General features: G+C 47.6%; 2 protein-coding genes across 8 annotated transcripts; one reads left to right on the forward strand and one right to left on the reverse strand.

The window, feature by feature from the left end:
* Nucleotides 1–223: 223 nt before the first annotated feature.
* KIF20A (kinesin family member 20A) lies at nucleotides 224–8,951 on the reverse strand. The gene is made up of 19 exons (XM_082063285.1): nucleotides 8,837–8,951; nucleotides 8,320–8,495; nucleotides 7,761–7,850; nucleotides 7,510–7,629; nucleotides 6,915–7,053; nucleotides 6,641–6,828; nucleotides 6,410–6,554; nucleotides 5,486–5,686; nucleotides 5,129–5,240; nucleotides 4,964–5,035; nucleotides 4,388–4,531; nucleotides 4,138–4,303; nucleotides 3,735–3,899; nucleotides 2,955–3,094; nucleotides 2,760–2,862; nucleotides 1,933–2,140; nucleotides 1,450–1,541; nucleotides 1,033–1,170; nucleotides 224–508 (listed from the first exon to the last, which is right to left on the reverse strand). Exons 2-19 carry the CDS (start codon nucleotides 8,476–8,478, stop codon nucleotides 236–238), a joined length of 2,655 nt encoding a protein of 884 aa, XP_081919411.1. The 5' UTR covers nucleotides 8,479–8,495; nucleotides 8,837–8,951; the 3' UTR covers nucleotides 224–235.
* A 108-nt stretch (nucleotides 8,952–9,059) lies between these two features.
* Nucleotides 9,060–25,064, forward strand: BRD8 (bromodomain containing 8). Of its 7 annotated transcripts, none has more exons than XR_014185262.1 (23): nucleotides 9,060–9,119; nucleotides 9,426–9,522; nucleotides 10,167–10,236; nucleotides 11,235–11,284; nucleotides 12,365–12,487; nucleotides 12,629–12,709; nucleotides 13,161–13,225; nucleotides 13,830–13,966; nucleotides 14,389–14,604; nucleotides 15,870–16,014; nucleotides 17,192–17,401; nucleotides 17,808–18,088; nucleotides 18,571–19,026; nucleotides 19,382–19,475; nucleotides 19,684–19,730; nucleotides 20,094–20,308; nucleotides 20,603–20,695; nucleotides 20,894–20,962; nucleotides 21,684–21,861; nucleotides 22,507–22,611; nucleotides 23,458–23,502; nucleotides 24,100–24,276; nucleotides 24,648–25,064. XR_014185262.1 is itself a non-coding variant. In XM_082063974.1 (22 exons), the coding sequence occupies exons 1-22, from the start codon at nucleotides 9,101–9,103 to the stop codon at nucleotides 24,705–24,707; spliced, it is 2,856 nt and encodes a 951-aa protein (XP_081920100.1). In that variant the 5' UTR covers nucleotides 9,060–9,100; the 3' UTR covers nucleotides 24,708–25,064. The 7 variants fall into 7 exon arrangements, 2 of the variants coding, with proteins under 2 accessions (XP_081920100.1, XP_081920101.1); XR_014185263.1 differs by having other exon boundaries at nucleotides 20,094–20,172; nucleotides 20,608–20,695; XR_014185264.1 differs by lacking the exon at nucleotides 17,192–17,401.
* The last annotated feature ends 340 nt before the right edge of the window (nucleotides 25,065–25,404 follow it).

The raw sequence follows: 25,404 nt of genomic DNA on the forward strand, positions 1-25,404 counted from the left end.
TGCATTGTTTTCTATTTCAAGACTTTCCTCATTGTAGTGTTTAAATGACAAAAGGTCGTTTTGTCCACTTTGGTATCGATTAAAAGTTTAAGTATACATATCCAAAAATGTTTACGTAAGCTCTCAACAGCTACAATGACAATAAACAAGCACACAAAGAAAAAAAAATGATGCTATTATATTTCATTTGCCACCTCTTCCAGTAATGATGGGGCAGGGATCTCTTTGCAAAAAGTCATAGAGCAACTGAACGAAGTTGCCAGCCCCTGGCAGCCCCGGGCCGGGCCGCCGAGCGCGTCAGCAGGTTGTGCAGAAAGGGCCTTTTACCAGGAGGCTGAGTAGGTTGTAGGTTTTCCCTGTTGGCACAGAACCGTTTCTTTAAGGCAGACGTTGGAGGAGCCTGGAGCTTCTGCACGGTGTGGTACTGTTCAGCAATACAAGCCGCTTTCTTCCGCAGATCTAGTTTTACCAGCATCATGTTGTTCTGCAGTTCTGCCAGTGTTTGGTCCTGAGAAAGGGAAGGCAGTATGTGAAGATATGACAAGTTGCCTCACTCCCTGGTTACTGTGAACTGAAGAGGAGAAACTGCCTGTGCCAAAATTCACTGACTGGTGTGTTAAATAAGGCCATGCATAAAAGCTTCTACTGTCAACAGTGTAGCAGTTCAATAGCAAAATAGGAACAGTAAGGCTAGGAAAAAGCTGAATCCAGCCTGCTGTAAGTGTGCTGCCATAGCAACTGTGATTGAGTGAAGTGGATAACAAAATAAGAACCCTGAATTCTCCTGCTGTAAGTGCAAGCTCTCAGTTAACTGACAGGAACAATTGGGGGTCTCCTTTGGAGAGTTAAATATGCAGCCTCACCTCAGCCATTGAAAAAAATTAACAGTATAGTTCCCTTAATGTAATCAATGGTGTCTGGCTAGATAAGTCATTTTTCTTTGCAGCTGCAAGAACCTAGGTTGTTTTGCTGATTATGGCAAAGCGCATAAACTAAATCCCCCTGTGCAACCCACAATAAAACAGACATTACCTGTTTAGCCAGAATGTCGTCGCATGTACATAGGGCTTCTCGAAGTTTCCCTGCACTCGTGCTGTGGCAGCACGCCCTCTCTGCAGACTGAAGAGACTCCCCAAGCTTTTGCAATTCTGAACGCAGCAATCTGACATTCTACAGGAGAAAGAATTTTAATACGACAGCTGGTTTTGACAGCGCTCTGCAAACAAAGCCACTCCAGAGATGCGGATGAGGGAGGGTCCCCTCTGAGTGCATCACTGATACCAACATCTCTCACAGATGCCACATCTCTAGTGAGGGTTTGTTTTCAACAGACCCATTTCAATATTGACCATTTGTTTAAAAACCTGGAGACAGCAGCTCCAAACACTGCTTGAACAGGCAGCCACGTTGCCCTGCAAGCACTCCTTTCTATAACAGAGGTGGAGTTACCTTCTGTCCATCCTCCAGCTTCCTGTCTACATCCACAGTAATGGGTTTGGCGGAGGGAGGTGGCTCCAGTAATTTCTGGTACTTGCGTAATTCTAGAAACAGACAAAAAGTAGTGAGCAGAAGGACATTCACAAGCTTTCAGTTGTTCTGAAGTCAGGACTTCACTTGAGATAAGCTGCCACAGGCAAGCTTAGAAAAGCTGGGACTTTGTGTAGACATGCACAAACATTCCAGGCTTCTCCCCTTCAGTTACACAAAGGAACTTTAGAATTTGAACAGGGAGATGATCCTGCCCTGAAGTCCATTTTCATGTGAAAGTGAAATGCTGTCCATCCAGCACATTATTCCCATCATCTACAGCTCAGAACAGTAGTTTCAGGATGTCTGAATCCACTGTACCCTACTGAAAAAAAAAAGTACCTCTAACCCTCTACAAGGATTGCTCAGGCACAGTTCAGAACCAGCACAGCATCGCTGCCTTACCTGCTGTTGCAGTATTTAACTCCATTTGACATTGCTCCAGTTTGGCTTTAGCATCTACCAGCTCCTGTTGCAGAGCGCAGGCGGAAGCCACTCTCTTTGATCTCCGCAAGCCTTGCCCTGAGTCCTTTGGCTTAGTATCCAGGCTCTCCAGTTTTTGTTTTGCCTCCTGCAGAGCAGTTTGGAGCTCCTCGATCTTCTCATCGCGCTCCTTAAAAAGCAAGTTTGTTCAAATATTCAACACTATTTTCTTAACGCATTTTTTCCGAAACTTTCAATGTCTTTCTTCCGGGAGACTCTCTCAGTCACACACTTCACATGTTGGACCAGCCTTTAATGTCCTTTAAGTGAAAACACTGAACCCATTTCCTGGGAGCCTAAACCACTTTTTTCCAGGTGCTGAAGGGATTTTTAAGAGTTGTCATCTTCAGAGAGGTCTGCAACAAGTCCTAGCAGGCACTCACATGCCATAGCATGAAAAATATTGACAAGCCCACACCCATCTTCACAACTAAGATTAAGAACAGAAATTCACAGAAGTCATGTTAATCTGAAGAGTGCAAAGCAAACCACTAGCAAAAAGAGTAAGGGGCAGGAGAGAATAATGTTGAACAGCAAAGTCAGAATAGTTGCACATTAGCTTCCAGATTGAGGGCTGAAAATCAGAAAGCCTAGTGAGCCACATAAAGCGGTAGACAAGAAGCAAAAATTGTGGATGAAACTATCAAATTATATCACAAAAAGCAAAGCAACCTGAAAGATTCAAGTCACCTCAAGTACCCCATGTCCCCTCCCACTTTCCTGATGTTATTCCATTGCCCTCAACAAACCTGGATCTCCTCCTGGTAATAGTCAGTCAGTGACTCCTTCAGGTTATTCAGTTTATCCTCATACAGTTCCTCCAGCAGCTCCCTCTGAGCATCCACGTGTTGGCTACAAAGAGAACAAACAACTCCATGTCAGGGTCTGGCACTTCTTGGTACTGTAGCTCACCCTCAACAAAGGGAGATCAGCGTATACGGTACCTGCACCATTGCTCCTTCTGCTGCATGTGCTCCTTCATCTCATTGCAGATCTCCTCACGGAGACGCATTTCTAGTTGCAGCTTCTCCTGCCGCTCTTGCACCAGAAGTTCTCGTGCAGCTTCCACTATACGCAACAAGTCCTGCAAGAATGACACAAACTGCATTGCCCACACTGCACAAACAGAATTAAGACTTAGAATAAACTAGGCAATCCCTTATCATTAGGCTGGAGTGATCTGGCTTCGAGATTCTTTTAGTCACTTGGAAAGAGACGTTGCCAGGTTTGCTCTTAATTCCTCCCCATGAGGTGGCTCAGACACCACTGCACTCCAGATGGAGCCATCTCCAGAGCAGCTTCCCCTGCTGCAGCGCCCAGGGCTGGACCTGCATTTGCTACCTTGACACATTACAACTCAAGTCTGTGTAGGTGTATGACTTCAAACTTTCAGCTATTCCAGCTGCCCACTTTGAGTACCTAGGAAGTTCAACTATTTTTCCTCAAATTAGCCATCTGTTTTGCGTGTTTTCTGATCTCTAGATTTCCCTTGCAGAGTAGCTCTTAGTCTCTCTATTCCACAGATGACAAAGTGTTTCCAAATGAAGCATGTGCTTCGGATTTAGACCAACTTTGGAATGGTTTCCTCATGGATTCTCAGTTTCCTGGGTCCTCAGCTGATGTTCTCTGTCATCTCTTGGTATAGTGCCGAGCTGCAGCCTCACGCTAACAGTCACGTTCTTGCCCTTTTATCAATAGAGGCTGTAAAACAAATCACAGCTCACCTCCTTCTCATACATGGAGACATCTGCTTCATCCTCACTCTCTTCTTCTGATTCCACTTCTTCCTTTGCCGCTGCCTCTACTTTCTGGCTGGTTCGCCTCTTGTGCTCTTTGATGATTGATTGGATGGATGGAAGTCCCAGCTTTGTGGGAGGTGCCTGGACAAGCTGAAGGGGAAAAGACCATCATTACTCATCCACAAAGCCTGGAAACTGTGTAGTCTTTAAACATGGTGCTTCTCTTCCAGTTTAGCAGAACCTGGAGATAACTGTAAAGGTAATAATCCCCTGGAAAAGCACAGGGAAGGCTCACAAGCATTCCCCCTGAATTGTGATGGAAAGGGGTCCATTCCCACAGAAGCAAGATGTGTCTGAGTGTGCCATGATCCTCATGTGTACGACTTACCTGGCTGGCAATGGCTGAGAACTTGGCTACATGGAGAGTTTCATCATATGTAGATGCACACTGATTAATGTTGACTATCATGCAAGAGCGTCCACGTCCAGTGAAGAAACCCTGGAACACACGGGTCAGCTTGCTGTCCCGGAAGGGAACCACAGTCTGCTTCAACCTGTGGGGAGAGACAAGAGTGAGCCCAGGGAACGCAAAACAGCTTCCCCACACACTCGCTCCCTGCAGGGTTCTGGCTGCTCACTTGGAGTGCTGGTTCTGGCGGAGAGCAGTAATGCAGCGACCCAGCGTGTGCAGGGAGGTGTTGATGTTGTTTGCTTCCTTCATTCGGTCCCCACTTTTCTGGTCTTTGCAGCGCTCTGAGCCAGCCAGGTCACAAAGGGATAACCTGAAGAAAACACAGGCAATATTCACGTGACCTACTAGGTTTATCCTATTCTATCCAGGTTTACTATTCAGATACCCTGCGATATCTGCCATGCTCATCTTCCCAGCTTACCCATAAGGGGACAGAAAGCTCTTCTGGGGCATATGGGCTATTGCTGGACAGAAAGGTCCATCCTAAGTGTGGTGGATACACAAGGTAACACCAACACAAGCTTTGTGATGTCGAGTTCAAAGATCCTTCACCAGTCAGCATAGCCACTTCCCAGATACTGAGAGAGCCCATTTCCAGATAACTACATCCCTTAAATGTGGGACATTGCAAATACTTTCAACAAGACCTTCCTCAAGATACTTCCCATCCTCACAACAAAAGAGACAGGAAAATTAAGCCCAGAGAGAACTCCCCCAAAATCATAGAGAGCATGAAACTTACTCGCTGATTTTTGGAACAGTTTCACTGCCACCTCTTTGCAAGTGCAGAATCCGAATGGAGAAGACGCTGTGACTATAAAGAAACATGCAGATATTTTAAAAAGGGAATACAACCTTTAAAAGCCCCTCAGACTTAGATGTTTTTCAGAACATCCCCCCTCCAGACCTGCGACTGGAGTTCTGGTTCATGTGGGTGCTAGCAAAACTCTGGTTTTTCCGACCCAGTTTCAGGAGCTTCCAGGCCTCATCAGCATCGTGGACATTGATCCAGTTCAGATCTGGAAAAGCAGGCACGGATTGGGGAGGGTAATTAGGAGGCTGGCAGAAAACTCAGTTATCTGAGCCCCAACTTCACCATTGCATTTGCTTGCCATTAACAAATTTAGCACTCCTGTAATCTAGAGGTCTCTGAGGAGCCATAGATGACATTGTGCTCCCCAGCATATCACTGCTGAGCCACCCACCTACTCAATCCTCAAGTCTCCTTAGCAGGCCACCAAAAATATCTTGGAGGTGAATCTACCTTTCACATAGGGGTTGCCAGTCTGGTCTTCACAGAGCCGCAGCGTCTGCTTCTTGCGGTTCTGGCCAGGTAAAGGTGGTTCTAACAAGTCATAGATTAACTCATTGTAAATCTCAAAGAAGGAGACCCAGATGGAGAACTGTACGTCTCCTGCGTTGGTGAGTGAAATGCGATCCAAGTCAGCCCACCGAGGGCCCAGGTCTGGGGAAAAGAAGAAAAAAAAAAAAAAGGGAGGGGAAAAAAAAAAGTCACAATTGCAGCTTCTCACAGGTTCAACCTGAATGGCTTAGCTCTGGAGTGAGATATATTTCTTCAGCAAGAACACCACCCCAGACTCAAATTATTCTGTGTACCTACTCATGTGGACCTACATTAATGCCAGTCAGACAGACTAAGGTTTCCTTTAACGGTATCTGCTTTGTGCAGGGACTTTTTAAATACTTGCTCTTGACTCCGGAAGTACAGCATATTTCAGACAGGAACTTTTCCCAGTATCAGTGAAGTTTTAGTCTTTGTTACCTCAGTCACACCATACTTTTGGATACCTAATCAGCTAGTAGATCCTGAGTTTGAAAGTGTGTGTGGAAAGCAACACAGCAGTTGAGCACCCTGTGTTCCAGCTGCCCCATCCACAGCGTTCAGCTGGTCAGTAACTATATCACATGAATGAAGTAAGTGGGTATCAAGTAACTTTTCATTTCACAAAGTTTGAGTTATTATGCAGGGGCATGTTCTTTGTATGTTGGCAAGACATGTACAAAGCTCTTCAGCCCCAACATCCTCATCTTTCAAAGGGAAAATCTGGGAGACTACAGCACCTTAGCTCCCTTACACACAACACAGCACCCAAATAACCATCGCCCTTTCTTCCCCCATCCTCCAACAGCACACAGCAGGTAGCACCCAGTGGGCTTCCAGACATACCTTCTGTCTGGCTGCTGTCTGAACGGTTGGTGAGCTGGCTGGATGAAGAGAGGCCAGCAACTCCACTGTCAAAACTGCCACTGGTGGTGGCCTGGAGCTGAGATTCGGCACTATGGCTCCTCTTCAGTGGCGTTAACAGCTCCTCCTGGAAGGAAAAAAATAACATGAGCAGGTAGTACGACATCATCCTTTCCCTGTTATTATTAAGCTGCCCAGAAGCCACACACTTACCTCCCACAGACCCCCTCGCAGCAGGGTCTGCTTCTTGGTCTCCTCCTGTCGAACCTGCCTGCTGTCCAGCCAGATCACTTCGTTGGAGAGGGACGGCTTCAGGTCCATGGCTTGGTACAACCGGTCCCCCACGCTGTTGAAGATGACCGCTAAGGAGCGCGGCAGAATTCCCCCATCTTTGTGGCTGCCTGAAGCAAGAACAGCGAGCTGAGGATTCACATGCAGAAGCAGACAACTCCCTCAACAGGCCACCAACACCTTGTGCGTTCCTTACCCTGAATAGTGTGAGTCTTCCCCGAATTGGTGATGCCATAGGCGTAGACCAGCCAGTTCTGCCCGTTCAGTACATCCTTCACCACCTGCTTCATTGTCTCATCAAAGAACAATTTCTGCCCTACATCTGGTCCAAAGATCTGCAAACAAGATGCATGAAAAATGACCGCGTGTAGATCTTATCTTTTGACTGCTGATGGTTATTCAAGTGATATGACCTTAGTTCCCTCCACAAGCCCCAAATCACATGGAACAGACCCACCAGCAATTCCAGTCAAAGCCCCCTACAAAAACAAGCTGTTGACTTGCTTAATCCAGTAACATCTGATATCGCTACAGGCTCTAGTGTGTTTAGAGTCTCATAAGCAAAACAAGAGTTTGGCATTTGCTGCCAGGAAAGTTGCCAGGATGAGCTTAAAAACAGAAGAACTGAGGAAACAGCAGCAGAAACAAACTTCAGTAGGAAGACTGTACAAGACTACGTAGTTCGCACAGTGTACTGGAATCGGTATGTATTAGTAAGCCAGCTTTTCAACCTGCAAGGCTGGTTTAAGCTTGAAAAAGTTCCGGATGGATTGTTTGTCCCAGTTACCTACCTGGGTGAAAGAGAATCTGTGCGCTGCTTGTCCCACTCCACGTTCCATGTTCCGCATGGTGAAGGAGTCTTTTGGGGCTTTTAGAAGGAGATTCTCTGAATTCTCAATGCAGACACAGCCCTAAAGAACACACAAAAACCCGTCATTGCAATGGCTTACAAGAGACAGTGGCACAGCCAGCAAAGGCGAACGGCAGCTCTCAGCAAGCACATAGGCTACCAGCTCAGAGCCTGCTTAGTTCAGTGTCTCACCTGGTCTTCCCCTTTTTCCACTTCTGTAGGTTTCAGAGGTCGAACTCTCAGATACACCTTTAATTTTCCATTGTTGTCTTCAGCTACAGCCTGCAAAACTCAGCACAGGTTAAACATGGGAGCTGTAGAGACGGTGCACAACCATCCACGAGAACACTGACAGGAACCACAGCAAAGAACAGGCGTGTGGCTGCACTGACCGGGTGCTCAGTAACTAATGGACCCTTCTCAGGTCCCAAAATTCCCAGCAATGCCAGAAGCCTTCTTGGGCATTTCCACGAACATCAGCACTTCTTTAGTTTATCTAGTGAGTCAGAGCAACAACCTGAAGACCTGACACTAAGACCAGCCCCCAGACTAAGGGCCACACTACAAGACATTGTGTTAAGATGCAATTACTGTGCCCTTCATAGTACGCTGCTGTTAACAGGAGCTGCTCCCCCCAATGCCACATTTTGTTCTAGTCTCTTCTGAAGAGTCTTTGTTGGCCCTGCATCACAACACAGCAGTCCTAAGTCAAAACACTGCTCTGTTCGTGACAGATGAGCCCCAGCCTCACCTGCTGGGAGCCCTCCAGGTTGGGCGAGATGGCAGAGAACTCCGACAGCAAGTCCTTGCGCACATCAGCCCCAAACCCCGTTGCTGTGGATTCGAAAACGGGGGACACCGCAACATCGTCATCAGAGAACAGCCCTGGGGAGGCAAGTGCTTGTGCCATGGCGTCTCACGCTGCTCCTGGCAAAAAAAAAGCAGCACCGTAAGGATGTGGTAACGTTCCAGCAGGCTCCAAGCTTTGCTCCCCGTGCATACACCCCACTACAAACAGTCTGCTCCTCCTGTCACAAAAACAAGCACAGACTGGCACGGGGAACCCTGCGCATACACAGGATGCCGCTGCAAAGGCGCACACACCCCCACCAGCACGCAGAACCAGACACCACATAACAGACTCCCCCCAAAACACGCCCCCACTACATAGAACCCCACAGACATAGCACAGACTCAGGACACCTCCAGACCCCAGCACACGGGCCCGCCCGCGCCTGCCGCCCCCGCTCCGCTCTCCCGTTACCGACCCGCCGCAGAGGCCCCGCTCGCTCGTTCCCGCCGCCCCGCGCCCACCCCGCGTCCGCGCGGCGCCGACTGCTGGGGTTTCAAACCTCGCCGCCCGCCCGCTCCGCCAATAAGGGCCTGCGCCCGCGCGGCCGCCAATCAGCGCCCGCCGTGGGGCAACGGGGGCGGGGCCTGGGCGACTGTCCGCGCACCCGGGGACGCGCGCGCGTCTCCCGGCGGGCCTTGCGCGCGGTTCCGCCTCGCCTCCTTCGGGCCGGGCGGGGAAGATGGCGGCGGGGACGGGCAGTGAGTGCGGGGCCTGTCAGGAGGGGCGGCGGGGAGCCGGGGGGCGACGGAGAGGGAGCGGCGGCGGCCCGCGGCAGCGAAGCTGGGGCGGGAAGGAGGGCAGGGAACGGCCCGAGGAGCACTGAGCCATTCGGAGGGGAAGGGGCGGGGCCAACGGTGTTGCGAGGGTGGAGGCAACGGGCCTGGAGAGGGGCGGGGCTACGGGAGGTGTGTCTGTATGAGGGGGCGTGGCCGGCCGGCGGGGCGGGGTCTGCGGCGGGACCGCGCTCGCTAGTGCACCCCGCGCACCTTCCGCTGTCCCGGCAGAGCACAAGCTGCTGAGCGCCGGCCCCACGGAGCCCTGGTCCATCCGCGAGAAGCTCTGCCTGGCCTCGTCCGTCATGCGCAGCGGAGACCAGAACTGGTGAGGGAGCGGGAGCGCCGGGTTGTCCCGGGGCCGCTGTGCCTGCGGGACTGCGGGCACCGCGCTGGCAGCTGTACCGGGGCAGGGCCTTGCCAGTTCATTGGGCAGCAGCCAGTCATAAACACTTCTGTGTGCTTTCTTTTCAAAACGAAGTTGGGCTATTGAAGATGGGGGTATTCGAGGTGAACCTCGACAATCCTTTTGCTGGTTTTGCAACTACTGTGTAAAAATGAAAGTGTGTTAATGAGAACAAAGAGTGACATGTTCATAAGTTGGAAGAGGTGAGTTGTGGTCAAGAAGGATATTTGATAACAGGTTCTTGTGCACTGCTGCTGAGCTTGTAGCTGTTTTGCTGCCTTTTTCCCTTCTCTGAAGTTTCTGTAGACATGTAATGGTGTCAGAAACTAGAAACTTGCTTTTCAAAGCAAGGGAGGGAAACTGTTGTTTGTTCGGAACTGGGCAAAGGACTAGTGTCCTAGCTCAAAGACTACACTTGAATAATTTCCAAACATAACCTCTTAGCAGGTTCATTGTGTTTGTGGGGCTGTTCAGTGATGAACATCAAGACAGGTCAGCATCTTTTCTCTGCATGTTGCTTGGGGAAGAAAGCAAGTTGATAGTGACTCACCATTTCTCTCCTACAGGGTCTCGGTCAGCAGAGCTATCAAACCTTTTGCAGAGCCAGGACGCCCACCTGACTGGTTTTCCCAAAAGGTAAAATACTGACATTTGAATCTTGGAAAAAAAAAAGTTTTGTATGGGGTATGTAAGACAGCTGCCTAAGAGACTGTATTTGTTTTTTAAAAAAAAGACAGCAAAAATAATTTTTTAAAAATCCATTTTATTTAAATCAGATTAAGTACTTTTTCCTGTTTCTGAAATGAAATTTGAGTTTATATTAGAGTTGGATAAAGTTAAGAAAAAGACAAGGGTGGTCAAAAACACAAAACAGCTTCATTGTAAGGGATGGCTAAGTAAAGTAGAACCCCTAACATACCAAGGAGATGGGTAATGCAAATTCAACAGACATCTGCACCATCAGAAGTGGCATGTTGAGGGTGAATAAGGATTAATTGTTCAGTGCTTTGTCCAGTACAAGATTTAGAGGCTATTAAGTCAGACTAACAGGAGGCAAGTTCAAAGCAAACCTAAAGAGATTGTTCTTCACCAGGCATGTAGTTAAGCTGTGGAATTCCTTGCCCCAGGAATTTGTGGATGCCCATGCATTTTGGTGTGTCCTGCTGTTTGGGCAAGCACCTGGGATTTTTGTTGAATGAAGGACAGAAAGAGATTAAGAGAATCAAGACAGGAGTAGTTGAGGGGTTTATTTTGCTTACTGTTTCTGTTCAGCTATGAAACTGGCCTTGATATGTTATTCTGTCTTCTCCATTGGAATATTTTTGCTTTATGTTCACAGATGGAAGTACTACAGCTACAGTTCTAATCATGGTTGCTTGCTTTGATTTCTAAATCATTACTTGAGACCATCTGTTCTTTAGCTTTGTTCCAAAGATCAGCTTGGGCAGCACTAGAGTAAAAGAGTCAATATGCTTCCTCACTTTGAGCTACACTAAATTATAGCCCTGGAAAAACTCTAGAGACGACTGTTTGCTACATTCATAAAGTGTAGGAATAAGTGCCTTGTAGACTTTGTGGATAGGTGTTTGAAGGTGACTCCTTGCTGTCCTCTGACTTTCTTTGTTTCTTCTTAGCACTGTGCATCTCAGTATTCAGAGCTCTTGGAGACTACGGAAACCCCCAAGTGAGTACAAAATCTGAAGCAAGTGCAGTCTGCAGCGGTTTTGGGTGGGCTTGTCGGTTTTTACAGCAGAGTACTTGCTAGTGTTCCTCCTAAAAGGAGCGTTCAGGAAGGAGGAAATTCAGTTGTGTTGCTTGGGTGGACAGTGGGATTGGGGTATGGCAGATGGGGGCGACAGGCAAGCCCAACGTATTTCCTAGAATATGCTTCCAGTATCATCTTCATCTTGTCTTCTCTTTTCATAAGACCGAAGTGTTTCAGTATTACGTGGTTCTAAAACTGGTCACTGTGTACCCGTTAGTATCCTCCCTATGCCCCTGCTGTCATTACAATTCATGGCAGGGTAATTGGGGCTTCTTTGCCACAGCTCCATTTGTAAGAGTTGAAACGTGCACTTGGGGACTTAATGCAGAAAAAAAAAAATACTTATTTGGAAGGAATAAAACACTACATATTAGTATTATTGATGTGAAGCTTCACACATAAAATTATCATTCAGAATAGGGGTAGAAAAGACAGCAAGAGTGAGACGGGGAAATGGTTTGTCTCTTATTTTGCAGTGGTTTCTTGTAGTTTTCTATCAATGCTGATATTTCTCACTCCTAAGTCCAGGTATTTTGTTTTGAGACTTCAAATTAAATGAAAGGCAGGAGGTTTAAAAGCAGTATTTGTTTGTGATAGTGCTGAATGATCTTCAGCACTAGAGTTGCAAAGCCAAAGGACTTAGTAGAGTTATTGAGGAAAAAAAATAGATGTTTCTTCTTGGGTAGTAAGAACCTTATCTGAAGTTGAATGATTGACTTTTCTCAGGTTGAGAATTTGCACTGGGCTTGCAGCTTTGATCTATTTCTCAAGTCTTTGACACTGGACACATTTAAGAATTATATAAAGTTTTCAGAAGAGATTGTTTGAACATTGTTCTGTCCAGTATCATTTAAGGGAAATTACAAAAGGAGGTTGTTTTGTTTCGTTTTGTTGGTGCAGGTTTGTGTCAGGAATGGCAGAAAGCAGACATTTGTGAAAGGAGAACTGGGCTTTTCTGTTTCATGTCTGAACTGTTTTTGTTTTTCTCCTATTCTATAGGAGAAAACGCGGTGAGAAGGGAGAAGTTGTGGAAACTGTCGAAGATGTTATTGTGCGGAAACTGACTGCAGAACGAGTGGAGGAGTTGAAGAAAATTATTAAAGAAACACAGGAGAAATACCGGTGTGTTGGCAGAGGCATCAAGCTGTGGTGCACCTGAGAGTCCTGTCTTGAAAAACTGGCCTAAATGTGATGGTGCTTGGGGTGGAAATGCTGCTGAAGGCGTATTGTTCAGCGATAAGTAAAGAGATTTTCTGATTGCAGGCAACTCAAGAAGGATGCAGAGCTGATCCAGGCCGGACACATGGATAACAGACTGGAGGAGCTGTGCAATGAGATTATGACGTGGGTTCCTTAATTATTTCCCTGTCACACTTTCTGCTGAGTTGTAGTTGCCTGTGTGTTTGTCAGACGCCTCTTGCTCCACCTACATGGGGTTAAGAGAAACAGGGCAGCTGGGCAGATGCTTTTAGCTCTGAGAGTGGACTTAGTTTGGACTGGGAGGCACCAGCTCGTGTGGAATATCTTGAAGTTTCAGTGGAGAGCTCAAGTGATGGCTTGCAGTGTCTTGCTTGCTCCTCCGTTTTGATAATCAGCTGGAAGTGAATTTTCCTGCCAAGTGTGTCATTCTCTGACTGAGCTCTGACTCTGCTCCCCTCCTCAGAGGAACTGAGCCTGAGTCCGCAGAGACAGGTCATTGTTGTCTGAAGATAGTGGGGTGGGGATCAGTAAGCTGCAGGAGGAACTAAGGGCGAGTGGGACACTCTGTGACCGTAGGTTTTGGTTCTGTATACAGAAAGAAAAAAATGGAGGAGGAGGAGGCAGAAGTCAAGAGGAAGGCTACAGATGCTGCTTATCAGGGTAAGCTGGAAATTAGCTTCCTTACTCCTCAGAGAGAGATGCATATGTTCATAACAATCAGGAAATATTTAAATCTTGTTAAGATCTGTTCAGGAGGAATTCCTTGACCCTAGGAGTTGAAAAGAAAGATTATATTATCTTCCTAGCACTGTATTTGTAACAGAGCAAAATGCTGACACTTTTGAGAAGGGAGCAAATTCTGTGGAAAAGGTCTAAGAGGAAGCAGGATTAACAGGGAGTTCCTTGTTAGAATCTCAGGCTTTCCACCCCTTTAGTTTTCCTTATAGTTTTAGTATTGTCTGAAAATAAGAGGAAGAGAGACATGTTCCGAATGTTTATTTATCATTCTTGGGGCAATTCTGTGTACTAACCTACCAGTGGTGGGAGGTGGTGAATAACCACCTGCTACTGAAATTAGCATTACCAGCATGCTAGTATTACCCAATGCTAGTATTATTTGTGAACTGAGCCTAGTGTGGTGTAAGAAATTCCTACAATATAGTTTTTTTTGGAGGGTTCTTTAGGATGAAGTCAGAGGTAACTCTCAGGGACTGTCCAAGATGGAATCATGGAATCTCACTTTTTTTTTCCTGTTCTCTTCCAGCTCGTCAGGCCATTAAGAATCCGCCACGACGATTAACGGGTGTGATGGTTCGGTCCCCTGCAGGCTCAACCTCCCCAGGGGGAGACTATGCCCTGGGAGATCTGTCTCAGCCCGCTGTGGATGAGGCCAGTCCGGGGGTAAGGAAACTTCACATGGTGAGAGCAAAAAACCAGCTTGGGACATGGGGGTCTGTGTCCATTGTGGAACAGGAGCCTGGGGAGACGCCCTTGCCTCATTTTGCAGACTTTTTGCTGTGGTAGTGCTGTAGTGTGGTTGGTGTACAGTGCTGCTGGAGATATGTGTCCTCCTCTTGTCTGTGATGATCAGGTGTCTGGATCAAAGGCTACGTAGGGGCATCAGTGGGTTGGCCAGACAGTCTTCGGTGTGTGCCCGGGCAGTGGCGCTACAGGGCAGGGAGAGGGTGAGGGCGTATGCCTGTTGTAGGTGTAGCGAGTGAGTGGAGCAGGTGTTGGATCAGTGCTCTTGGGGGAAGGAGCAAGTGGGGCTAGTCCGTGTGGTGGAGTGTGGCTTTGAACAGTGTGGTTTTTCTCTTTCTCAGGTCACTCCAGGGACATTGCCCAGCACCCCAGTTGCCTCCTTCATTGGAATCCCTGACACCCCTCCAGGCTCTGCTCCCCTGGATGCCCCCATGACCCCAGTCACTGACGATTCACCCCAGAAAAAGATTCTAGGACAAAAAGCAACTCCGCCTCCTTCCCCTCTGCTCTCAGAGCTGCTGAAGAAGGGCAGTCTCCTGCCCACAAGCCCCAGGCTGGTATGGAGCTCTCTGCTCATATATGCAAGCACACAAACAATTTGCTCCAGACTTTCTCACTGAAAAAGGGGGAGCTGCAAAGGCTTTTTCAAAACATACAGTTCTTGTGAGAGTCCAAACAGAAGTGATACCTGAAAGATACAATTACCCCCTGTGAGCCCGAGAGGTGGGACCCTTTCCCAGCAGTACTGTGGGTGCAGGGCTGTGGGGTTACTCAGCACGCAGGAGTGGCCGTCTCCCCTCAGCTGTAAGGAGCTGGAGTTGCAGGTTTTGCTAGAGAAAATCTTTCTCCCTGGAATAGGGGGTGTGTTAAGTCAGTATCATCCTGATCAATCTCCACGGAGGCATTCTTGGTCATTTCTACTTTGGGTTCACAATTCTTTATGTCTTGCCAGGAAGTTGAGTTTCGATATTTGTAGTGGGTCTTAGCATAGGAGAAGGGAGTCCTTTAGTGGGGTTTATGACCAATATGGAAGTACCTCAGTCTCCTTATTGTTGTAGACAGTTTTTAAAATCACTGTGATGACAACAGCTTTGACCCTTCTTGTATTAGTGACTCTGGAAGTCTCAGACCATTGGTGACGCTGTTCAGAGCCCAATCTGAAAACAGCAGCCATCAGCCCATGGCTCGGGTTCCCTGTGTTAGTACTTGTGTGATGGAACAGGTGCATTGCTGTTGACTTTGGTTTTTTAATAGTCAGATTTGGTATCTTCTCTATTTGTTAGCTTGGGTAAACATTCCATGGGTTCTGTTTGCAGGGTGCAATGCAACACAGGGTGGAGCAAGGAAAGATAATGGCTGTGAAAGACTGGGTTTGCTTTGTATCCACGGGATGGTTTATATCTGCTTCAAGGTCCATCATAGATTTACCGTGTGACCTTGATGGAGTTACTTTCCATCTTAGTGCTTCAGTTTCCCTCAACTCAAAATATGGGCTAATTCCATGCCATCTCAGGGGGTAGAGACTGGTGTCTGCAAAGGATTGTGAGGTCCTTGAACAGAGGAGCTAAGGTAGAGCAAATCCTGTATTTGGCCTGACTTCAAAGGAAGGTGGCACTGCAGCTGTATTGTAGCTGAAAAACAACTAGTTTCAGATTGTCATGTTGTGCACTTGCATAAGGGGCCTCTGGCAGGTTCTAGGCTGGACAAAGAGTGCAGAAGAAATTCCAGGACAGTAAATGATGGACATATTCATGCATATCTGGCAGATAATCACTGATGTGATGGTTTCTTCAGGAACTTCAGTTGTGTCCTCCCTTGGCAGGTCGGTGAAAACGAAATGGCAGTGGCTTCTGGCCACATGAACAGCTCAGGAGTCCTGCTGGAGGTAGGAAGTGTCCTCCCAGTGCTGCACAGTGGGGAAATGCAGTCGGCACCTGGTGCTGTCCCTGCATCTCCTGCCGCTTCAGGTAACTTGAGACTCTGCCTGTACAGTTCTCCCTTCAGATGTACTTTAAGGCTGTTCTGTGAGTTCTCTTTGGAGAGGGGTGAAGGGCATCTAGCCTGACTGGTTTGGGGGCTTCTTGATGAGTCGTATTCCTATTTCTGTACCTCCGTCCCTCTTACCCCTACTTTTTTTGTTAAGAATACTTTAATCCTTACCAAAAAAATAACGCCTTGAACTAAAATGACTGAAACAATTAGATTTCATTTGATCCTGGTCCATGCAGTCCAGTTTTCTGGTTTTGACACTGGCTAATACCAGGCAATTTGGTGTAGAAAGAAACTGTTGACAGGGAGCTGGAGAAAAATTGGTCTTGTATCTGGTTCCCCATGTGTCAAATATCACTCCTTGTGAATCTGACGAACTCATGTTTTACCTGTGCTTTAGCTTAGAGGTCCGTTGAGGGTTAGACCACAGTGTACTGTGAGCCCTGGAGTAAGTTCCACAGAGAGGGGTGAGAGGGACGGTGCAAGAGTCTTTGCATTGGGCCTTGTCAGAACTACCTGCTTCAGGTGAAGTTTCTTCTCAGCTCAAGCTAACTAGTGGTTTAGTCACATTGTGTGCAACTGAGGATTTATGCCATTCATTCGTATATAATTCCATATGAATAATCTCACTTTCCTTATCCATGTCTATTCTGACCTGTTAATTTGGTCCAGACAGTTCAGTAAATTCAGACTGAAAATTACAGCCAAGATGCGTGGCAACTTTTGATATAAGAGAAATTCTCCAGGAAGGACCTGCAATGAGATCTCTTCTGCTCCCTTCCAGCTCCTGTGATGACTGTTTGCCTTGGCTTACCTTGTGTGGTGCTTTCAGCCCTGTTTTTCAGATTTCCCATAGTTTATGGGGATGAGCCTTTGGAAGGGCATCTCTCTGCATGTGTGGCTTAGCCTGTCCAGCCCTTACACTGAACACAGTGTCCCATAGTCTGCATGATTCTGTCTCAGACTGCACACACAGAGGAGTTGTGCGTTTTCGGTGCAGGTTCTCCAGGTAGCTTTTGGGACCGTTTACAGGTACCTCTCCGTGTCTTTACGCAGAAGAAGCCACCAGACAGCGAAGAGCCCAGTGGTGGCTTTGTGGGCTTCAGTGGTGGCTGCTTCTTGCTCATGTTGCATTTGCCTTCTACTCTCTGTTAGGTGCTCCTACGCTTTCCCGGCTTTTAGAGGCTGGTCCTGCACAGTTCAGCTCACCTCTTGCTTCCTTCTCCGCTGTTGCCAGCGAACCTCCAGCTAAACTCCTGCCACCCCCCGTAGAGCCTGTGTCGCAGGCAACCATTGTCATGATGCCCACGCTGTCAGCACCGCCCGTTGTGCCACCAGCTGCAGCTCCAGAAAGCGTAGCCACAGGTGCGTTCCTGAACTACGCACTCGTAGGTCGTGCACTGCTGGAAAGCAGAACTTCCGCTGGGATCAGCACCCAGCGAGTTCTCAGCTAGCCTTTTATCACCTCAGACTCACCCTCCTTGCTGAAAGGACTGGGTTCTGGAGAAAACAGATGGTTTTAAACAGGATCTGCTGGGTGGGGGCGGGGGTGCTAATGGTGTGTTGCTGGATTGCAGTTCAAGCACTGGAATCCTTGTCTCTACTGTGGGAAAGCAAACCTGTATTTCTCTTTTATTTTTCTAAGCCCTGTTGTGGTGGGTGGACCTGGAATACTTGCCGTTGGTCCTTTGCCTTGTCCCCTGCAGCATTTGTTTATGTGGGCTTGACTTCTCCAGATTAGTCTCTGATTGTCCCTCTCGTCCCTGTGCAGTAAGCCAGACAGAAGCCTGCGTTTCCATGGAGGCTGTGGCTGATTCCCACACCGTGACGGTGTCCATGGACAGCAGTGAAATATCCATGATCATTGATTCCATCAAGAAAGAGTGCCTGGGTTCTGGGGCTGGCAGCGCTGCAGGCTCTTCCAAAGATCACTGCATGGATGGGAAAGAAGACCTGGATTTGGCTGAGAAAATGGATATTGCAGTGTCCTATACAGGGGAAGAGCTGGACTTCGATACTGTTGGAAATATTATAGCCATCATTGAGGACAAAGTAAGCAGAGTGCCAGTGCCTTTTGTTCCACATCCAGTTAGGTTAATCTCAAGTGATTACTGTTCACCAGTTAGTTTAAACCAGCAAGAAATAAGTATTATAAAATGCACATTCTCACCATCATTGTCCAGATCAGTAGGAAATGACCCTGTGACACCACCGCTGCTAGTCTGCCAGGTTTAGCCTCATGCTCCTCTTCAGAGTGCAGGAAGAAATCTCTTTCTTCCTCATGTTAGGCAGGGGTTGGGTCATGTCTCTGGCAGACAGATGAGCACTGTATTTCTGAAACTGAAGCTCCACAGGAGACTCCACAGGGAATGATATGAGTCTGGCTGCAAAAGGCAACTTTGTAAACCAGATACACTGTGTTTTCCACAATTGTCTCATTACCTCATAACTTAAAGTTGTTTGCTTGTTTGTTTGTTTTAATCCCTGTTTCTGACCTTGGCCTGCACTGCTGCTTGTTTGTTTTGGCAATAAAGGTAGACGACCACCCTGAAGTCCTGGATGCAGCAGTTGTTGAAGCTGCTCTGTCGTCTTTCTGTGAAGATACCGATGACCCTCAGACACTGCCTGGCCCGTGGGAACACTCAATTCGTCAGGAGCACGAGAAACAGGCCCAGATACCCCAAGTGTCTGTGACTGTGAAGCAGGAGAGACTGGAGTGTGAGGAGCCAGAGGCAAAGGGAATTCGAGACCTAATGGGCATTGGCGAGCTGGGGTCAGAAATAAAGACAGAACCTGCAGAGCAGGAGCAGAATCAGCTGGGCCCTGAGGAAATCATACCAGCAACTGCAAGAGGGACGGAAACACCGGAGCTTAGAAGTCAAGAGATAGAAGAAGATCAAAGAGCAGCTGTAGCAGCAGGAGAGACGGCTGAAATTGAGATAGAATCGGCCAAGGGAGAAGACGCAGTGCACAACATAGTGAAGACAGAGGTATGTGAGCAGAGAGGCTGTCTGGAACTGGTGTGGGGAAAGAAGGGAGCAGTTGTGGCAGGTAGGAGAGAAGTTTAGAGGAAGGATGACTGCTGGGTTGAAGGTGACCCTTCAATGAGTGTGCCTGACTGTTTTCGTGGGAGTCATGCTGCTGATCTCTTCAATCTGCAGGGAAGTTCTGCTTTAGGCAGTACCTTTGTGTATCTCCCCCCGCCCATGTGCAGAATTGCTGTTGGGAAGGTGCTCAGTGAACTTCATTGCCTTGAGTTAGGTTAGGATGAGTGAGATGTGCCCACACCTTCACTGAAGTAAGCTGACACAAACATCTAGATATGTGCATTTCTCTTCCCTCCAGACCCCACCTGATGATGATTCATCCCCTCCACAAGTCCCAAATGTGAGTGAAGACTCCTCACAGGCTGATGTTCAGCACAAATTTGAGCTGTCAGGTAACTCAATTCAGCTAGGAAATCTTTTACATGCAACATTATTAGTTGGATAGTTGTCAGTGATCTGCTTCAGGCTTTTTGGGGAGGAGGGAGAAAAGATGTGTAGGCACAGTGGTAATTACTGCAGGATAGTAGGCATTGGTGCAGGAGCTTTTGTAGGAAAGACTGCTTTGGAGAATCAACCTTTCTGGTTTTCTTTCTTTCACAGAGTCAATGAAGGAGGAGGCCCAAGCCCTGTTTAGGAGTCAGATGAAGGTAATTCTCAATTGGTTGTAGTCATCTCGAGTTAGTAACATCTCACTGCTGCTGCCTCCTGGCTCCCATCTGCTGAAAACCAAAGCTTGCATTCATCTTTCTGCACTGAAAAGAATAGCGGGCAGTCTGCAGCTGGAGCGAAAGGGGAGATTGCTTCAGGCACTGCAAAGCTCTGTGTTTGTGTGTCTGTGTCTGCAGGGGGAGGCAGGGCAGGATAGAGCAACTGGGATTTTGTGAAAGTGCCTGTACAGTTGTCAGCAGCTTAGCAAGAAAATCACTTTGCTTGCTGCGTCGTGGTTGCTTTGGAGGCTCTGCGTTGCTGCTGTCGCTGGCTGTGCAGGCTCATGAACTCTTGTGTTGCAGGATGCACAGGGCGAAGAGGATGATGAGGATGGTGCCAGTGAGGCGGCCAGTTTGGAGGAACCCAAAGAAGAAGATCAGGGTGAGGGATATCTATCAGAGATGGATAACGAACCCCCCGTGAGTGAGAGCGATGATGGCTTCAGTGTCCATAACGCACCTTTACAGTCTCACACGCTAGCTGACTCCATCCCCAGCAGCCCAGCCTCCTCACAGTTGTGAGTATCAGCGAAGCTCTTAGGCACACAGGTGCAAATCCCAGGCTAGTTTGTGGAGGGAGCATAGGAATCTCATTTCTGTTTTGCTGACTGGGTCCAAAGGGGGAATTTGTTGATGATTTGTCTGGTTCTCCTTGCTCACAAATGTGAGTATGCAGACAGCGCCATGGTATCAGATCCCATTTTTTTCTTTCCGTCTTTGGTGTGGATTAGCGTAGGCATGTCAGAGGCAAAATAAACTGTAAGGTTTCTGCTCTGGGGCAGCATGCAGACTCCAGGTTCTCTTCTTCCCAGCTCAGTGTGCAGTGAGGACCAGGAAGCAATACAGGCCCAGAAGATCTGGAAGAAAGCCATCATGCTAGTCTGGAGAGCAGCAGCTAATCACAGGTGAGTTTGTCTTGCGAACTGGCAGAAAGAAGTGACTAATCCCAGACAAGTCTTCACTCTCCCATCTTGGAGTCTCATCTGCCTTGGTACCAGGAGATGATGAATCATTGTTACTGGTAGCAGATAAATAAACATGAGAGCATGAAATAAATATTTGCCAGCTGGGAGGGGGCACTAAGTGGGTCCTTCTCTCTCCAGGTACGCCAATGTCTTTCTACAGCCTGTAACTGATGATATAGCACCCGGCTACCACAGTATTGTGCAGAGGTGAGTCTCAGCAGTCTTCTGTCATTAGAACTGTATATATTTGCATATTTTATAGGGATTTGTGGCAGAAACAAAGTAGTTTTTGGCTGTCATGCAGATTGCAAGACTTGGATTTTTTTTTTTCTGGCATGATTTGGTCAGAAGCAGGTTTCCCTAAGAAAGGGATCATCTTCAGTAACAGGTACGTGTCTGTATGCAGCCCTGTCTTTGAATGAAGTACACTGACTTACAGAGAACATTTTCTATAAGTGAGGTGGTATAGACTGATCTCCTTCTCCCAGTTTCTATCCAAGGGTAGGATTTAATCTTTGAAATTCCAAAGACCTATCTTTTTAATCAGCACTTCTTACTGTCTCAGATAGTGGACTCTTCTGGAAGAATTACCAGAATCCCCTGCTAGCCCCTGAAATCTCTGCTGAAGAGTTCAGTGGCTGCAGCTCTAGCTCCTTAGTGACTCCTTCAGTGATGCCTGGAGGAGGCAAACACCTCTCCTGATGCATCTGTCACACCATAGATACTGCTGGTGGCAACTGCTAACCAGCTTGTGTCTTCTGACTCAAGACCCTGGTACTCAGGAACACAGCCTGTGTGAGGGAGAACTTACTTGGCTAAATTAAATGAATGGTCTAACTAGATCTGTTAGAGATGCAGGGCTGTTTGCAAAAGAGAGAGGAAAGGGTTAAATATTTCTGTTGCTATTTTGACTGCATTTCTTTCTTAGGCCAATGGATTTGTCTACCATCAAAAAGAACATTGAGAATGGGCTGATACGAACCACAGCTGAGTTCCAGCGTGATATTATGTTGATGTTTCAAAATGCAGTGATGTACAACAGCTCTGACCATGACGTGTACCACATGGCTGTGGAGATGCAACGAGATGTCCTGGAGCAGATCCAGGTAAAGTACTGAGCTGAGGCCGGTGCAGGACAGAGCATCCCATAGGTGTGGGAAAGGCTTCTAGAAGTAAGACCACAGTTCACTCACAGTGTCTTTGAATGCCGTAGTCCCCTCTTTCCCTGCACCTCTCTTGTGCTACATCAGGTGTTTGTGGTGAACTAGACTGTGGATAAGTTGAAACTAACGCAGCAAAATGGTTTTAGGTTCAGCCCAGACCAATTTCAAGTCTCATTTCCTTCAGGGAAATGTTAGGCCAGCAAGAACCAGGGTGTGGTTCTGGAACAAACAAGCAACAAGAATGGTGAATGACAGGGGACGCGATTGCTTCGTTAGGTGGCTCTGCTGGTTTCTGCTGGTGTAAAGTGTATATGAAACTGTGTCCTCTGAATACAGGGCATTTAAAATTTGTTGTGAAGTAGAAAGTCCCAACTGGCAGGGCTAACAGAGTTTGAACTGGGGTTTTGTAGTTCCACAGGATTTGTGTCTTCTAAGGTAAAAGGGGGAACTTATTCTGAGCTGCAGACAAGGAACCGAAACTGCCTCTGACCCAGTGGCTCCCAGCCTGTGGTTTGTGATAGTTAACTGACATGCCCTAACTGAGCTTGTTTCACCTGAGAATCTTAACAGAGTGTGGTTTTCTTGCAGCAATTTCTGGCCACTCAACTGATCATGCAAACATCAGAGTCAGGGATCAGTGCAAAGAGCTTGCGTGGGCGAGACTCCACTCGCAAGCAAGATGCTTCGGAGAAGGTGAGAGTGCTGCACCCTGTGGAAGGGCACTTGGTATGTTTTGAAGAACCCCAAGATACTGCATGAAGTTCCTGTACCAAAGAGGCAGAATGTTTTTTGACATGGTGATGGCTCCAGTATCTTCATGTGAACTCTTTTTTTTTTGTGTCCATTGATTAGATTCCAGCTCTGGAGCTGTACATCATCCCAGGGGCAGGTCTTAGGAGTTTTTTCCCATAATCCAAATAGTTCTATTCCCTGTTTTTAAAAACAGGTGATGAAAACTGTAGGGAAATGAACAGAGTATTGGAAGAGGTGTGATAAGGCAGGAAGATGAAGGTATAGAGAACTGAAAGACTCGTCTCTGCTGGGTTCTTCACTTCCTAGTCAGGTTTTTTAGAACCAAGGTATCACTCCAGTGTGGTTTGCTGTGTAAAACACACCTGAGAACCTTTGACTTCCACACTGATCTGAAATAATAGTAATGTAGGTTTGGTTTGGTGTGGTTTTCTTCTGTAAAGACACATCCGATTGAGTGGCCTCCAGTGCTCTCAGCTGGTGCATACAGCATTGTGACAGCAAGGACTGCCTGCTTAGTTCTAGTGGCCACTGCACAATGCAGAAATTGTTTGGTAGACCAGGCCTTGCCACGGCTGAGGAGGGAACATCCCTTTCCTGGCATTCTGACTCTCGCAGTATCTGTCTTTTGTCCGTTTTTGTGTTCCTGCTGCATAAGGCTGATGCCATGCGGGAAGGGGAGTGGGGCACATGTTTCTCTATGCTCATGTGTGGGCTCAGTGCTTCTGTGTGGTGTGTGCATTTCCGTATCTGATATCTGATAAGTCCTTCTGTTTGGCCTTTTAACAGGACAGTGTCCCAATGGGCTCTCCTGCCTTCCTTCTCTCTCTCTTTGTAAGTATTGAAAGGCTCCGGCAGGTACCGCAGTACTGCTGGCAGCGCGCTCTGCTCCTTGTCTGGGTGATCACTGCACTGTCACAGCATCCTAAGCGTTGCAGCGGGGTGTGTTTAACTTGGGGGCTGTACAACCATCATCATAGAGAAAAAACATCTCAGTCCCGTATTCTCAGCGTGGGTGAGTGGGAGGGGCTTCAGCCTTTTCTTCTGGTTCCAAGTGTTCTCATTTTGTCATCTGCCTTTGCTTTTTTCCACCACTTCTCTCCTGCTTTCTTTCCATGTAAGTGGGAAGACAGACCAAGTGATGCAGTATTGTAGTTCTTACATCTCTCATGTTTATACAGCTACCCCTTCCCCATGTTTGAGACAGTCCACAGGGTCTTGGGAAAGTGAGGAGTCAGCTGTGTACTCCTTTATCATTCATGGTCCAGAAAGAAATAAGATACTCCGCAGAAATACCTTGCTCTGTGCCTGTGGTGACGTGGAAGTGTTTGGAAAAATATTCCCTCCAGGAAACCCCAAGTCTCTGAGTTGCGGGAAGGAGAGAGGGAAGGAAGATGGAGAGTTGTTTTTTTGTCTCGCATATATTTAAAGACAGAGGAGTACTCCAGCAGAGTCAGCATGTCAGCCAGAGGGAGAGGGCAGCGGATCAGAGGAAGCTCTCAGCTCGCCTTCTACTCATGGAAAGGAGCTGTGCGGAGAAACTAGGGAGCTAGTGCCAGGGTCACTCAACTGGAGGAGCACTTCCCGTAGGGATCAGCAGCTGATAAGGTAGGTTAGTCAGCCATTTCCTCTTCCCATCTTAAGATCCAAGCTAGAATCTGCCGCTCAGGAGAAAGCCTGCGCTGTACAGGCTCCAAAATGCCTGTCTGGGTGAGAGCCTTGCTGCTTCTCTCTGCCCTGGCTGCCAGCAGCGCACAGAGATGCTGCAAATCCCAGCGCCTGTGCTGTGTCCAGAGTGAATTTTAGGTAGGTCTGCAGACAGGCCTCCCCAGGCCTTCCTAGGAAAGCTGCCCTTTCTCCTGTTCAAAAGGCATAAAAAGTTGTTACCAGATGCCCAATTCCTTACCTCCCCGAGTGCTGGAGGAAGCATTTTGTGTTCAGGGTGCATAACTTTCTCTTTTCATTTGCCTTGTCACTAGGACGGAGGCACCAGAGGGCGTCGCTGTGCCATCGAGGCAGACATGAAGATGAAGAAATGATGCTGCAAGCAGACAGAAAATCCCAGCACCTGGCATCCAGAGCTGGGCTGCGGGCAAGATGCTGTTAACAGCTGTTGGAGGAGGAAGAGAAGCTGCAGGTCTATTTCTGGGGCCTGATCCACCTTCTTCACTTGCCTCTCTGGAAAGCAGTCTCCTTGGAATGTGTAACCCAAAGAAACTTCCCCGGAGGGGAAGACCAGCCCCCGTGCCTGTTTTAGGGCAGTCATCTTGGGCTTCATCAGTGTTCTGGTGTTAGCTAGCAACTGGTGGCTCGTATGTACTGTAATGTGAAGTGTACAGATTTTTACTAGTGATGTGTAAATGTGTATGTATATTAAAGTCTGGGAACAAATCCAGCGTGCAGTGTACTGAGCATCGCAGCTCTCCACAGGGAGTAACCCTGGTTTTGTGCAAGTGTTTATACCTGTCTTGAATATGTGCAAATATAACTCTGTTCCGGTTATCCATGTAGCACACAAGTATGGCAGAGCTTTGACACTAGAGACAGTCCGTTAATCATGGGAATGTTGGAGAGTGCTTGGATTGAGTGGAACATTCCCTGCTTGAGTGTCTGAGAATATGGCACTATTGTGATGAAACGGGAGATCTAAGGAGAAGTTAAAAACTAGAGTCTTGTCAGAGGTTTCCTTAAAAGATTTGATGCATTGAAACGCACCTTACAGTGTTTCCCCGGAGA

Source organism: Streptopelia decaocto (assembly GCF_964273445.1).
Source record: "Streptopelia decaocto genome assembly, chromosome: 12".
NCBI lineage: Eukaryota > Metazoa > Chordata > Aves > Columbiformes > Columbidae > Streptopelia > Streptopelia decaocto.